This window comes from Cydia splendana, chromosome 8, assembly GCF_910591565.1.
Source record: "Cydia splendana chromosome 8, ilCydSple1.2, whole genome shotgun sequence".
In the NCBI taxonomy this organism is placed as follows: domain Eukaryota; kingdom Metazoa; phylum Arthropoda; class Insecta; order Lepidoptera; family Tortricidae; genus Cydia; species Cydia splendana.
This window is the reverse complement of record NC_085967.1, coordinates 20,578,394-20,595,773: the sequence shown is the minus strand read 5'-3', so window position 1 is coordinate 20,595,773 and position 17,380 is coordinate 20,578,394. Positions and strand designations below refer to the sequence as shown.

Sequence of the window (17,380 nt, the reverse complement as noted above, 5' to 3'; positions counted from 1 at the left end):
TCGCAAAACCGATGAAATTATCTAAAAGAAAAACAAGATAACAATTTAACAACCTCACACTTTTAAAGCTCGTTATTTCTCTATGAAGTTGTCGAGCGTAGGTAGCTCACGCGAAGATTTGCCGTTACTGTTAAAAGCGTCAGCTCCGGCCTCTCACGCATGTTTCCCTTTCAAATTGGTCCACGTCCATTGAGCGGCGCTACCACCTCTTTTGTATCTTCTTAGCTGTGGCGAGAAATGTATGCTGCGCTCACGTTCCAAATGAGGCCGTGGGAAGAGTACGAGTACTTTAGAGGAGTTGTCATAGATCGTAACGGTGATGCGCTTCTGTGGCTGTGTTTTCCAGTTACTTACATACCTACATATGATAGGGTGGTATTCCACCTGTCCAATTTTTTTGTCCAAGGTGTATTTTGTCTCACAGTTTGCTTAATGAGAGAGTGAGACGCAATGCACATTGGACCAATATAATAACTCCACGGCCGACTTCGGCCACGGCGACTGTTGCTGTTGCTGGTGTGCTCGCAAGTGGCTGATGTGGCCGAACATGTTGGTAAAATTTCGCGAACATTTCGGGCATGTGACCAATATATTGGATAGATGGAATACCACATACCACCAATAGTTAAGATATCTGCGTATCGCAAGTTCTTGCAAATATATCCTCCCTACTAAACTAACACAAAAATAACAATTTTCAGTGCAGTGTGTTGAACTGTTGGTATGTTTTTAATATTCTCACTGTTGATTTGACCAACAAATGTCGATAAAATCACAACAGCAACACTTTTAGAGTCAGACCGTGAAAACTCTGCAGCGATTTTGATAGCCCACGCAGTGCAAGTGTCATTTTAAACGACAAACTTCTATGAAATTATGACGTATAAATAACACTTACACTGCGTGGGCTATCAAATCCGCTGCAGACTTTGCTTGGTGCGACTCTACCATAATAATTATGTTTCTATTAGTATTAGTGAGCCTAGATATCTGACCGTACAAAATCCACAATAGTGGTCAAGAGAAACTCGCAAAATACAACATAGTTGTAACTCGTGATGTAACTATGCATCGTAAGCCTGCGCGGGGTTGTTGAACGGCAGCTTTATTAATAAAATGCGAGTGACGTGTATCGATGGGCGCGTATCGGATCGGGCTATTATTGATGCGCGCGCCGCCGATCGGCGTGTGCGCGGCGTTGAGTCATCTTACTTGGATCCTATTGGACTGAATTAGAGTAAATTGGAGTTTAGAAAAAAAAACCATCGTGTGAACTTTCGTTCTCCAGCAAAACTCTTAGCAGTATTTGCGTAGAGGTGGGTTAGCAACTCTACGTCCTGTGTTTTTATATAAAAGGGTAGAGGGACAATCTACGCCCCAATAGAACTGAATCTACATTTTTACTATTGCCGCCTCGAAAAAGAGAAAAACATTAATGCCAAAATCTCTATAATCTAGATTACCAGGAAGCAGCCTATACCACTGTACGTGTGAGATATTCTAATCCCTTTCGTTGTTGCGTGAATTCGTCCGAACAGCGTAAAACACGCAAAACTACAAGTCCATTCCTTATGTTTCCTCTATCATGTATACACGTTACGTTAGACACGGTTCCCACTGTTCGTCTAGTATATCAGCATATTGTAACAAGACGTTTACAAGACGCCCGGTGTCTTGTAAACCCGATGAACATTCCTTACATTCGTCTATCACGCACCTATACACGTACCTACACACCGGGCGTCTTGCATGCATAACATCTGCGCGCCGGTGCGCAGCTGCCCGGCACACGACCCCTCTCGGCTTTGTTTCAACACGGATGAGGGTTAAACATTTCAATTATAGGCTTATAAATAGTGGTAACAAAGTTAACTTTTGTCACTATAGTACGGCTGAACTGATTCAACTACTGTACTCAATAAAAAGCCTTCGTCCGCTTATTGGGAATATTTTCCGTTAACTTGGGAAGCGTAATAGTAGATTGTACAACAAGGGCAAAAAGTGACCCATTTTTACCCGAGGCAATTTTTTGGTCTGAGCGAAGCGAACCAAAATAGTAGATGAGGGTAAAAATGGACATTTATGCCCTTGTTGTACACTCTGCTTTTCACTTCGATTGCGACGAAAATAAAACACATTTTCACGGCAATTTACACCACGAAATTGTCGTAAAGCGAAAGAACATAATACATAACCAATTCCCGCCAACTAACTTTTTAATTTTTTTTTTTAATTTTCAACATGTGATCAGAGTTTCAGACGCTTGGTTTTCTGCCAATTTCGGAGCATTTTTGAACGATAATCGACTCCTATTTTATGTAATTTACTAAATTTAATGACAGAAAATACGGATTTCTAATAAATTGTAGCAAAAATAAAATAATATAACAAGTTTCGTCATCTACACAATTTTATTGCTCAGTAAAATTGTGCAATATGTTTTAACTGTTTGGCTGTTGAGACCGATTACCTTAGTCTTTGAAGAAAATTTTACTTTTATGCTCTAGAGCATAAAATGCGATTTTATGTCGTCTACGCACGACATAAAGGTGCACTTTTTGAGCATGAGAAGTGAAAAATATATTGATTGCGGATAAAAAGTTAAAGTAACATCACAGATCACAGACACAAAAAAGTGATACACAGACACAGAGTAACTGTTATTGAAACTTTATATTCTTTATAGTAAAACCACTAAGCGCCACTTGTACCATCCCACTAAAACGGGGTTAACCGGTTTTAAACCGTTAGTGTCAAATTGTACTGGTAACCATGGTAACTCGGAGGGAGTTTAGTAAATGGTGCATAGGTATGGCCCTAAAAGTCAAAATTCGTATTAGAAATTATCCAATCTAAACGATCATCTTTTAAGCCAGATCGGAACATGATTAAGATCACGTTGCTGCGTTTGTCTCGTCCGATCCCGATTCCCTCCATATCGGGCAGCGCCGTGACGTCACAAACACGTGGGCGGGCGCGAGTGAGACAACACAAGACACGGGAACGGGACGGCATCACGGGGAGGGAGCGCACGCGAATTGACAGATTTCCACGCGCTCGATACGATCTTGAATTACATTAGTGCGGTGAAGTACCACTAGGGAAGATGCATCCATTTTATTCATAACTTGCATAGATTCGTATTCTTTTATGATAGAGAAAAGTGGGATGGTACGTACGCAGTACGCGCAGGGTTAATATGAGGTATAATTGAAATACCCGCCTGCTAATTTAATTAATTTAGTTTAAAACGCACTGTGAATAAAATCTGATAGACATGATATTCATGATGTCCTACAATTTTTTTTAGAAAAACTCGTAATATCTGTCGGTCACTAGTCGAATTTTTATCGCAAATAATGTAATTAATACCTACGTGTTTTGGCTTAAAATCTTATTGTAATAAGATTTTAGGCATATACCTATCGCAAATCGAAAGTATATGATGAAAACGGGCGCTTCCTTAACTCCTTCACTGCCAACGCTTTCGTAGCTGATCCCAGGGTTTTCCCGCCTTGTAGAGGAAAGCGACTACATCAAAAGAAAGAGAAAGAGTGTACAATCATCAAAAGAAAAGTGTCCTTTCTTAACAATTTTGGTCATATCTCCATACAATGTATCTGCAATTGCATATTCCACCGACTGTTACCTTCATCTTTATTTACCTAGTAGGTACGCTCTCCTTACCGGTTAGTGAAGTCGGCAGTTAACCTCGCTCGGCCGGTTGTAAACAAAGCGAGTTTTCCGCGACGTTGCCACTACGTAGCTGTCAAACGTTTTCTATTTCTCTTTTTAGGACGTTTTCCCGACGTTTTGTCGGGACGTTTGGGTCTAAGCTTTGTACCGTTTGAATTTATACATCTCTTTTCCACCTAGATAAGATCCGATGGAATAACTTCGAAAGCGGGAAAATTTCGAAAATGGCAAATTCCTATAAAATCGGAAGCACACCAAGGCATTCGCTTGCTGTAGGTAGAACAAAGTGCTTCTAGTTTGTTAAATATTTGTAATTTTTTAACCCAATGAATCTCAATATAATGGAAAAATATCTTTGACAAGCCGCTTTATGGTCCTGAACCCCTAGCCTATACGTACTGCAATGTAATTAAAATCATTTTTCAATTGGAACAAAGTTGCTTTACTATTCATTCGATTTTAAAACAAGGCAAGCATATTTTCACTATTGATTGGTCATCTATAGGTACTCAAGACCAAATAGGTCCCAGAAGTTTTATTCCTTTATTACACATACATTTTCAGACGATAGACAACTGTAGCCTAAATTATGCAATCTTACTAGAAGGCATAATTTATAGATGGCGCAATCGTATATCGTGACTGACTCTGCACTGGAACGCTGGTACGAGTACAGGTATCGATATACCTGTACTGTGTAGGTGTAAAGTGATTTATTTATTTTTGATTTATTTGAAAACATAATATACAGCATTACAGTCGAAACCAAATCACTGTACACATCAGATTACAGAATACGTAATGTATTTACACAATTAAGGAAAATCATCACAATCAACTTTCGTCCATCATCTCACAGTACCGCAGACAGATGTGATGTGGTAGTTTGACACAAATCGACCTAACCTCGCAGTAAACCTTCCCAGTAAAGCCTCGCAGTAATGCTTGTGTTGTGAGTAGACGGAACACGCGGAATACATCCATATCTCACGAACTAACGTGCCCCCGTAAACTCTGGAACTACCCGATTGAAGTTTCACAAAATGATACGATACTGTTCCATCGTTCCAGGGGTGTTCCAGTAGTTTAACGAACGCAAACGAGAGAAACGCATAGAACCTTTTAAAAGAATAAAAAAATTACGTTACTCAATCTCCTCCAACATCATTATTCGATAGATACAAAATGTTGTACATCAGTGGCTGAATGACAGTGTTACATGGATTTTTCATTTCAAACATTTGGAATACACTATTATATATGATATCAAATTGCGCATAGATGCGAGTGTATAGTATAGCTGCCCAAAATTTTTGTTCCCCATTATTTTTTGTTCCATTCGCGTTTTTCCCCACTTTTTTATTTTCCTATGCAGTTGTGTCACTATCAGGCTACTTTCTCGGACGCATGAATTTCTATACGTTTTTGTTGCTACGCTTATTTTATTCCATGCATTTTGTCTCCTAGTCCGTATTATCTCCATACCTATCATTTACCTGTAGAACCAAATCTCACTATAATTTTATCATATACTGTTATTCTGTCACACCTAATGACTGAAAGTGAAATGGCGTATGAACCAAAAACTTAATGTCAAAAAATTACCAATTCATAGTATCAGCACAGAATAAATAATAGTACTAAGTACAGAAGACTCACTCTCTAACAAAACGCGTCTGTTACGATCAGCACAGATATGGCCGCTAGGTGGCGACAGCGCCACGCGCGGCTTATGGCAAACCCCAAAATTGGGGCCGAACGGATGTACTTTTAGCTACCTGTAGCAAAGCGACGAAATCGCGGAGTGAAACACGCCTGGTTATACATACAACCTCACATACAGTCAGCATCATAATATATTCAATAACAATCCAAGTGGCCAACATCCTTAACTACCGGCATACAACTAAAAACAAAGATCTGTTCCGATATATTTACTATTTAGCTACTTTGGTTGCCACTAATTCTTTGACGCTGACTGTACTTCCTATCTAGGTACCTGAAGAGTGAAGACCTATGTAAGTGCATAACTGATACCAGGCGTGTCTCACTCCGCGATTTCGTCGCTTTGCTACAGGTAGCTAAAAGTACATCCGTTCGGCCCCAATTTTGGGGTTTGCCATAAGCCGCGCGTGGCGCTGTCGCCACCTAGCGGCCATATCTGTGCTGATCGTAACAGACGCGTTTTGTTAGAGAGTGAGTCTTCTGTACTTAGTACTATTATTTATTCTGTGCTGATACTATGAATTGGTAATTTTTTGACATTAAGTTTTTGATTCATACGCCATTTCACTTTCAGTCATTTGGTGTGACAGAATAACAGTATATGATAAAATTATAGTGAGATTTGGTTCTACAGGTACATGATAGGTATGGAGATAATACGGACTAGGAGACAAAATGCATGGAATAAAATAAGCGTAGCAACAAAAACGTATAGAAATTCATGCGTCCGAGAAAGTAGCCTAATAGTGACACAACTGCATAGGAAAATAAAAAAGTGGGGAAAAACGCGAATGGAACAAAAAATAATGGGGAACAAAAATTTTGGGTAGCTATACTATACACTCCGCATCGTGCGAGCGAGACGCACACCCACGTCGTAATGTTGTCGTGCTGTCGCACTCGCACACCATAAATCACCGACTCGCCACTCATCGCGGCTAGTCGTAAACTAACATGTTTATCGTCTACAGTTCTACATCCATTGCCTTAATATTCTTGGCGCTTCTTTAATACGTGATTGTCTGTTTCTTTGTTGCGACTGTTAATATCTGTAAATTTTACTAAGGACTTTACGGAAATCGAACTAAAAAATAGAGAAGAGGAACTTCCAAAACTACTTACCGTAGGTATACATAGTTCGTGTCATTCACGATGACGCGCAGATTTGTCGAATCTAACCTTTAATAACATCACAATACGAGTCACGGCACGCGTCTTCGTGAATGACACGATCTATAACGTTTTATTACGTCGTGTAAAATATAGGTAATAGTGTATTTAATTTATATTCAAAGAAACATAAACATTAAACAACAACGTGGGAAAAACCTGTAAACAAAAAAACCTTGTGCTTAGCTTGAAAACACGTGTAAAACATGTGTTGCACATGCTCATTGCAAAACTTTTCTCCTTGCAACACTTAGACGCCCATCTATATTATATTCTGGCAACTTTGTCGAAGAAAAAAGGCTCGAAATTCAAAATTTGTATAGGAGTTCGTCTTTCGCGCCTGCATTTTTCAAATTTTCTACCTTTTTCTGCTGAAAAAGCTGGCTTGCTATAGTATACGTGCAGCATTTCACCTGATTCCCTTATCCCATGTCATTATCAGGTATCGGTAACCATTAGCAGCGCTCCACAAACAGATTGTTGATTGCGCGATCGTCGGAGGAGGGCGCGGGCGGCGCGCGTCTGCCCGCTATTGATCCACGCAAGGTCGCAGCGCCGCAACGAACATGCGACCTTGAAGTCCTTGAACCTAAATAACAGTTACATCCCTTAAACACCACGGGATAAACATCTAAACTAACCAGCGAAGACCGATGCCCGCAGACTGGCGGAAAACCTCGAAAAATTGCGCAGTCCCTGTCAACAGACGAACGAAAGCGCCGTACCGAAGGTCCAAGCCACAGACCTAGAATGACGCTTACGCTTAAAGATAATTGAAGTGTGCAAAAGGGAGGCTTCACGTATATGAACATTTCATGAGTGCTAAAGAGACAGACTACAAATGAAAAAACTTGACTTTTGAGCCCCATAGCGGCAAAACGTAACGTTATGTTAGCGGACTGGAAAATACAAAAAGTTGTATTCAGGATATTGTGGGGGATAAAGAATTCAAGAAAAATTATTAGGTTTGCACCCCTAAATATATCTAAACCTCCTTGCAAAGTTAATGTTACATTCCGCCCAATCTCCTGAGCCTACTTAACCGCAACTCGATCGATTAAATGACGAGAATCGGGCCGTGTATGCATAGTGCAGGCCATACCGCAGCATCACCACAGATTAATAAATAGTTACTACGTAACAGATACTTCATTCCCAAACAAAAGCGAAAATACCTACGCTATAATAGCCTACAAAACCTTAATAATAATACCTGCTGCTCAGGACAAGAAGAAATGTACCATAAGTACGCGCACAAAGAGTCGAGACTGTGTTGCCCGCCGTGCTAGTCACGTGCTAACGCGTCATCGTAAGAATGCGCTAGGGTTGTAGGCATCTACCTATGATGATTATTGTAATAAAACGAATGTTGCGGATCAACTATAATTTTTTTTAGTCAATCAAATATGTTTTAGTTTTATATAATGCTTTATATTTTTTTCCCTTCTCGGAATTCTCTGTTATTAAATTTTATAGTTGTAAATATCCTAAATTGCGTAAATAATTTTAATAAATACTCAGGAGCAAAGCAACGGAAAATCAACGGTTTTTATTAAAGTTGTAATACGGTGCTACCAGGCCGATTAATTATTACGTCGTCAAAATTATTTAAAAAATACTTTTTCTAACCCTTCAATATAATTCTTAAACGTTTCAGGTGGGACCTTTAGCCCGCCATAAAAAGATGAATCTTTATTATAGGCTTTTTCCTTTGTTTTTTTGACTTTTACACCCATTTACTGCACAATAATTACGTGGTTTCGGCATTTCGAAGCGTAAGCGCGGGAAACGTGCGGTGCGAGCGTTCAGGCGGGCGTTCGGCGGCCCTCTGTCGGTTGTATCGTCGACGATACGCCGAGCGGTAGGCATATAGCGCGTGGCCTTGAGCGTGTGACGGAGGCCTGGCATCACGGAATTATGCTAGAACTAGAACCTAAAAATTGGCACACTTTCAGTCCGCCCGCGCCCTACGTACTTATCTACCACGAAATATTTTACCACAATCATAACAACTACGAGGGTTGCACTGAAAATGTCGGGAATAGAGAAAACTGTCGCATCTAGACAGTCAATCTTTATTGTAATGCATACTTAAACTCAAACTGACCACGCATATAAATTTTCTTTTGAAAGTAATCATTCTGTAATGCACACGGCTCATAATCCCAAAGTCCTTTTTGTATGGCGATTTTGGGGCCTTAGTGGTTTTGTATGAAATTCGTGGAGTAGCCAACGGAATTGAAGTTTTTTTACATATATATATATATATAAAAGATTTTTTTACTGTTGTCATATGAATATTTAGGAATGTCGAAATCTGCCGATATGCAACTTTTTTGGCAGTCTTTTTAATTAACAGCACAAATGCGATTTTAATTTTTGACGTCGCTTTGGAATGACATGCTTCTTTAAGATCACCCATGGGATAAAATGAAAGTGACTTTCATATTTAATTTTAACTGCAAACGAGCGTACGATGAACTCTAGTTCATAAAAAAATAACAGAAGCCCATTGTAACTTTTATTTGTTCGCTGAGGGCATATTGAAAACCGTTTAAAAATATGATCCGAAAAATCACTTGGCCAAAAATTCAAATAATGTTCGACATACAATTTTCAAATTGCCAGTAATTCTTAAATACAAATGACAACCAAATGGAATATACCTTAAAAGTTTTATAAAGAGTTACATTTTTATAAATTATATGCCTGTTTCTATTATGTTATTTCTAAGTGTCCCATTCCCGAATATTTCAGTGCGACCCTCGTACATTTAGGTTAAACGTCATTTATACAATTCGTCTATTAATTTAAAAGTGATTTAAAAATAAAAAATTGTACGACATTGTCGCGCACGAGTGGATTTATCCGGACAACCATTCTTGTTAAATAATCTCACTTATTTTCTTGCATAGAATCCCTTTGAATTGTGCATAGAATTTATTACAGCTTGCTCAGGTTCCAGAAATCCGTAGGGAACTACAACATTTTCGGAATTCTAGCAGAAGCGCTGCACCATCCCGATCCGACAGACGCTTTACCCAACAGAAACCTCAATTACCCCATCATTATTGAAGTACCGATTCTCAAACGATCGATGCCGAAATCCTTGAGTCTCCGCGATGGCACGGCGCTTCGTGACCGGTACTACTTACCACTTCACAAAACACCTTTCTGTGAGAGCCTATTATAATCAGACCTCGAGATTCATGCCGTCAATAGTGATACTTGCACTGGACTGCCTATAGCAATGCTCTTAGTAAGCTTTCGTGAATAACCGGGTAGCGTACCGTTGGTTGCGTTAGCGGCCTTGGTCGCTGGTGGTAACTGCAGTGCTCTATAGCGGTATCTGTTCTGCGGAGCGAACGTTCCACTTGATCTCCATTAAATGCCGTTACGCTAATTCTAATTTGAGGTTCCATTGTAAGATCTACGTCTGTTTCGTTCAGTAATTCCGTTTATCTTGTGGTTGGGCATGGTAAAACGTTTTGTCTCTTTTTAACGCGTAGTGTCAATAATCCTATTTACTTTATACTCGTATTGCGCGGTTAATATCATAGATGCCCGAGTTCCTTGTGCAATAAACATCAATTCTTGTATTAACACCCTCTCTGACGTAGAATCAATGTATTCCCTAACGTCGTATTCATAATACTCGGAACCTGACGAATCTCTACCATATTTATGTTTGTAAACCAACGCCTAAACAACCGCTTGCCACCGTTTACACCCGCATTATCGCTTCTCATTAGCACTATTGATAAACCTCTCATCAAAATGGATTCAATCTATCAGGCGATTTTCGTAATCGATAGCGCGATAACGAGGCGAACGCGCGATAAGATACGCGTGCTCTAGTTCAGCAGTCGCACCTGGAGCAAATGTCAAGGCGACTTGGAAGGTATCCAGCCGTAGGAAAAATACTCCAGATCATTATCATGCCTCGACACTTCAAAGCGGATAATTCCACTGAAAAGGTCGAGTTACGTTACGCCAGTGTTGATTACAAAGTATCGAACCAAATATTATGGTCCGCGAAGAATTCAATGTCAATTATAATGTCAACGGAGCTTGCATGTGTGTCCGCGACAAACACAAGCACGTGCGAGTTCGGGCCGATACGTCACGCGTCGCCCCGCCCCCTCAGAGCGGGACAGCTGTACCGGCACGGAGCGGCAACGCCGCCCGCAGTTTTGTTTTGCGTTACACGCCGGTGATAGGCCGAGTTTGTCTTCTGATTGCGAATGCAACAACAGCTATTTCAAGCGCACCTCGCCGCAATACGGATTTTATCGCTAACCATTGTTGATAATTTCATGTCTGACTTGACCTTCGATCCATGTTAATTGATTCTATGCGACGCATTTTAAATGCAAAATAGGTTGACAATGTTTAGCTGCAGTAACCTATATTTACTATCATTGTCCCGTCTCTTTACGATAATTCCATTATCATTATAGGGGTTTTCCGTCATAAGAATCAACATTAAAACAACACAAGCCATCATGCAAATGACTGCCTTACCATTGAAGACAAAAGCCAGTCAATGTCAAGGAGACTCGCGTTAGCATGTCAGTAATTGACTTACCTTAATTTGTTTGTGCCTCGGATCATTTGAAAACATTAGTCAGTTACGGTTGTAAATTTTCGCAACGAATGCAATGCATCAGGGTCACAGTGGCTTTTAAGCTTAATCTCCCTAAACCGGCTTTTTCAACATGATTGACCTATAACACTATAACGCTTTCTTTCTCAGCACTTGACCTAGTTATACTTAATGTTCCTTGGACTAGTTACTAAATATTATCATTTGTTTATTTACAGAAGGCGACCAAGGATCTTGGGAGAGTGGACTATCCTACGAGTGCCGCTCTTTGCTCTTCAAGGCACTCCATAACCTAATCGAAAGGTAAACATCTATTAAATATAATACTTCAAAAGAGCTTGGTCTGTACCCTGTAATATATTTTCTTGTTGCGTATCTTCGGACGTTTAAGACCCTTGTTTAGAATCAAAAACATCTTTGCTTAGCATTTGACGATTGTGAAAACTAAAATCGAAGACATTGGTTTCATAATGTTTGTATCAGACGAATCGGTATTCTGTATAAAACTCTGGAGACTGCTTGATAATGGTCTTCTCAAGGATCTCTAACAATTTCCTGGGATTTTGATGTCAATTCATTTTTTGGGGGGGTCCCAGTCACTTAGGCTACCATATTTGCCATTCGCTCTAAACATCACGCCCACATCCAATATTCTTATTAGAAGATAAATCATGACCAGGAATATAGGATCACGTGCCATGTTGTGGAATTTCACAGGAACCAATTTTTGCATACTATACTGAATTGTCAACCTATACATGAAAATAACAGCGCCCTCTTGACAATGATCATAATTATGTATAATTATGTATTACTGGTCAGGCTTTACATATAACTAAAAACCACATAAATCAAGTTAATATCGTCTTGTGCATGAACGTGCTTAAGATACGTTAGGAAGTAGGATGTCGCCTTGAGCGCGACATGTAATCGAGTAGTATTCTCTAACCAACTGACATAGAATAGCTCTGCAATTATTGGAACCCGTTTCGCAGCATTCTTTCACATGTGTATAAAACGAGATACCTAACCACCTTGGTAACGTTACTATAAATATCGGTATTATAACTTATAACAGTTTTTATTTCGTTACATTTGTAATAGGCGATTTGATTAAGATATAGTTTTTTGTTCATAACGCTTTAAAGAAATGAAAACCAAGATAAAGTATTGTTGTCACGCAAAATAGAGTTGCGGTTACTATATGCAATAGATACAATATTTACAATACAAAGTATTGCTACAATAACGTGAATATTTTCATACAGCTAGTGTCCGATTGCTTGGTTCGGCTTTGATCGTAGCTTCTGTGACATGGATAATTGGATTGGATATTATCGTTACATTGAATAACGTTACGAGCTAGAAATCTAAAGCTATAAAAATACCGTTTTGGTAAAGTAACGTTATTTAAATCGCTAAACTTATCAAGAGAGCGTATTTTACCAACAAGGCTAACCATTTGTGTCCGTGAAGACGGATAGCCAATATCGTGTCCTGGATTTATCGCCGGTGTCTCACTAACGTCGCACGCGCAATTTGCGACGGTGCTACGATTGATTAGACGTTCGGCTTTGTTTTGACGTTATTGATTATCTATATTATCGGCCGGTCGCAATGCAATTTGTTTTATATTGTCGTTTTTATTTGAAGGTTTGTGGCTACCTACGCCATATGTTTTACTCTTTCATATTTGCTTATATTGTTTCTTCTTACATTTTTTATCGATATTCTATTTATACAGTTGTTTAGCAGTTTTCTATCCTTCCATCCTCCTCATTTTATGTACCAATACCAATTGTTTTACCATAAAATCTTCGGACTTATAAGTGTAATCAGAATTGTTAGAGATTTTTGGGAAAGCATTTATCCAGTGCTGATATGATGAAAACAAAATTTGATCAGGCGGCTTAGCACGGTCGCGTTTTTATCCCTTGTCACCATGCCTGTCCCGTTCTAACAAGTATGTAAGTGCGAAAGGGACGCGCATAGTGATAGTCGATAAAAATGGAACCGTGCTGAGCCCGCAGGACTATCAAATATATCCAGCTTAAAAATTAACTACCGTGGCGGCCCAATTTCCATTTGATAATTATCTCTTCCGTATCATAATCAAGCTGTTTGACAGCAGCTTATCGCAAACAGCAGTTCCTTTATAATCGCGTTTCGGGGCAATTAATCCGCACCTGGCAGGTGTTCGAGTGTTCTTATAGCCTGCGCGGGCGCAGGTATTTCGAAAACGACGCCAGTCTAACTTGACCTCATGATCCAAAACAATCTAAACTGAGGACCGATGTCATATCAGTATCTCTCTCACTCTTTCCATGACCACGTAAGCGTGAAAGAGAAGTGTTACGACTCCGGTCGTCAGTTTGATTTGCGGATAGTATAGTGACTCTTTGAGCTGTAGACAGCGAACCCACATGGCTCCGCCATTTTGAATAAAATCCAAAAAGTAGATTCATAATAAAATTCCATATAATTATCGAACCTGCACACAAATTTTCACGAGAATCGGTTGAAAAAAGCGACTTTTCAGGAATACAACCGGAATAGAGAAATAACTTTTGCTCAAGCCGAAACAGAGACGCTAGATCAATTAATTACTGAAGACTTTTATAGTGGTTAACTTAGTAACTTAGTGCGTTGCACCTACTGCTATTGGAATGATTGTGCGAACGCATCGTTCGTCGACATTGTTTCACCAAGGTCGTTGCATCGCCGGGCGTTCTAAAGTCGTTTTTTGCTGACCGGTGTACTCGTATCCATCGGCAAATGTGCGTCTGTGAGCATGTCCTTAGACTCCTTAGAGTGATCTCGAGATCGTAAATAATAGACAGCACGTAGAAGCTATAAGAACTGTGTAATCGGAACGGAATGCATGCTTACTTGTTCGCCTAAGTCACGATTGAAAAAAAGGATTAAATGCCCTTGTAGTACGTAGACTGCCTTTCCACTATGCTGGATAACAAGTATAACAACCAATGGTATTGGTTGTTTCTCGTGCGTCTTCTCTCATATATCTCCGCTCATCTCTCTCTGTATTTTATGGCGATATTTACTTGTTTGTGTGTTGTTGTCGCTTTTGAATAACTCCTAGTTACTGCGTCTTACAGATTACTTTTTCTTTATATCCCATAATTTTGATCGACACAAACGATACTTGCGGTAATTTCACTCGTTATGTTTTTCGGCAGATCATTTCGCGGTTTCAACACACATTACGGAGGCACTTGCGTAGGTAGTCGTCTTGCCAGACTATAATTTCAAACCGCACAACGACTACTTAATTGATCATCCCTAGGTAATCATTATATAGACGTTCATAAAAATCTCAATTGCTTATCACTTCTTTTTACTACCCAAGCCCAAGTTGAATGCTTCGCTCTCGCTCGGTCACAGAACGTTATCTATCTGTAATCCCCATAATGCCTGAAAGCAATATAGATTTAAAAAGATTAATTGCACCTTTCCAATTTTTCATTTGAACTGCCGACGCTATCAGGATTATTGAGCTGTCTGAAATCTGAATGGGAAACAGATGCGCCTCTGTAATTGTATGCTCTCTCGTTTATTGACATTTCACGATGAATTTGAGGTAATTTTTGTAAACTTTGTTTATGTTGTAGGTATACTTTCAGCGACTAGATGATTATAATAGTAACTTAGAAGTGGTAGTTTACGTAAAAGCGATAACGAACGATAGTGGATTTTTTAATTACATATATTTTATTTAATCTTATTTACCTCTTCTGATTGTTTTTTGTCTTACTAAGGAGTTATAATCTGTCAAAAAGAGCAAGTAAGCATCTCAATTATTTACAAACCAGTTAACGTCGACTGTCACCTAAACTGCCTTAACGGATCTAAAGTCCTTTTAATAGTTAATTCACATACAGGAGACACACAGAAACATGACTGTCATGACACGTGTATACAACACCTGGTGTTGCAGGCGTCCATAGGCTACGGCAACTGCTTACCACCAAGCGAGCTGTATTATTGTTTGCCGCCAACGAAGTATATAAAAATAACTATTACTAATCAAAATCATTATAGATCTAATTCTCCCGATCTTAGTGATTGGCGGTTACATTCCAAAGGGACCCGACGGTTGCTTCCCAAAAAATACCGGAACTAAAAGGAACCCTCGGGAGTTGCATCCCGAAGGAACCTCCATATTCATTACCGCACGACAAACCGCTAGGCCACCAGCGCTGACAATTATATTGGATATATCCTTCCATTCAATTAGAATTAACGAGATAGAGAATTTCAGATTGATATAATAACGTAAGTGAAAATTGGATCTTGCGATAAAAAAAAATTCCCACTAGATCCATTTATCATTTCAACTGGATCTATTACTAAAAAAACTTCTCTATAGATCCATCGGAAAGAAGTTGGATCTAAGAAGAAAAACTTTTCTCACTAGATCCATTTTGGATCTAGCGACTGGATCTAAAGAGAATGATTGTAATCCAGCTCAATAAAGCTTACGAATGTCTAACTGTGTCCACGATGGCACTTCAGGCTGCGGCATTTATAAACCTACCTTATATAGACCTTATTGTCTTCACAATAAAGTTCACGGATGTCTAGCTGCGCCGACGATGGTACTTCAAGCTCCCTGGCTGCGGAATCTGGCATGAACGAAATCCGGACGGGTCGTCGACCCCGTCGGCTCCTCAAAGCAACAATGCGCTCGATGTGATGTGACCGTTTCTGCTATCCATCGTTCACGAAGGAGTCAACCAGATTAAGTTTGGTCTCTGATACACGTAGATTGATTTTTAGAGGAAATTATTAAAAGCCTAATTTGTAACGTATATAATTTTTCTAATTAGAATTAGAAAAATTTGAATTGGTGGAATGAAAACTTGCTACTGAAATAATTTAATCATTACCTGGAGCCTGTCGTATCCCAAAGCTGCTGGGCGAAGGCCTCCAAAAACTGTATGGTATACCAATATTTTTTAAGAAATTAAACCCATTTTTCTACACTATTAAACTGACACCTTATTGCAACAACTCTCCATACGTGTTATGGATCAGGTCAAGATATACTAGGCCTAAGCTCGCTGTCGGAACTAAACATTTGTGAATTGGGTGGCATTTTACGATGCGCACCAATTAGGGATGGCGAACGTTTGATTTTTGTTTCGGGTTCGATCGATTGTTTTTGATAGAAATTACTCATTTAATTAGTATCACATTTATCACATTCCATATGTCGGCTTCTGTACCTACTGCACTTGCGACTGTCAACTATTTTCGATGTCTGAATATCTGATTTATTTGCCACGCTTATTTTGACGTATTTTATCTTATCACTATGATTTTATCATATATCAATTTGACTATCTAAAGATATCTCTTTTTTATACCTAGGTCTTAAAATAATAGCGCCCTAATAAATTTAATTGTGTCTTCGTTATTAGTCCTTGCGCAGCAGCTGTTTTTTGTAAGCCTTTTTATCATGGCTGTTAATCCCACCGCTAGACCAAAGCCTTTCCGATTGAACCCGCCCGTTCGGAACAATTTCTTGCAGTTGTTCAGATATTATAGACCACCCCTCCATCTCCGCCACTGTTTTATATAAGTTTTGGAATGTTTCATCAAAATAAATGCATTACACAAGCTTACACTACAGAGTACAGACATGCTAGTATACATAACACTTATATTATTCCACCGTCTAGGTACGAAGCTCTCTGAAATACAACACCTCTTTATTTGCAACAACGCTTGACGGCCAGACGAATTATGGCCCGATGTTATCGGCAAAACAAATTTGGAATACCTTGGTAAAATGTATACTTACTAAGTACTTCTGCCATTTCGCGTGCTTGATGTATGTGTTAAGAATAGAATAGAATAGAATATTTTTTATTTATAATAAAATACACATGCACAAAGGTGTCCGGTAAGCCCCAAACTAGGCTGAGCCTGTATCTTGGGGCTTACAAAAGAGTAGGTAACAGTAACTAAACCTAGTTAAAATGATGTGTGAGAGAGGGTGATAAGGCTTATGCTTTTAGGGTGTGTATATGTGTGTGTGTGTGTTTAGCAATTATATTTCGTAACTTTCATACAGAAGTATCTTGTTTTGAGGTATTGATTTTACTGTTTTCAATAGATCAATACATATGCGTACTTGGGCTTAACCTACTTTTATACTGA

The 17,380-nt window shown here is 39.2% G+C and overlaps 1 protein-coding gene and 1 long non-coding RNA gene across 2 annotated transcripts in view; both read left to right on the top strand.

The window, feature by feature from the left end:
- LOC134793034 (uncharacterized) overlaps positions 1–17,380 on the top strand; it is a 459,561-nt gene that overhangs the window by 374,053 nt on the left and 68,128 nt on the right. The window lies entirely within an intron of this gene.
- LOC134793067 (mediator of RNA polymerase II transcription subunit 13) overlaps positions 1–17,380 on the top strand; it is a 113,386-nt gene that overhangs the window by 62,600 nt on the left and 33,406 nt on the right. The window contains exon 3 of the mRNA XM_063764592.1: positions 11,416–11,500. Within this exon, the coding sequence (XP_063620662.1) occupies positions 11,416–11,500 (85 nt within the window). The remainder of the gene's footprint in view (positions 1–11,415; positions 11,501–17,380) is intronic.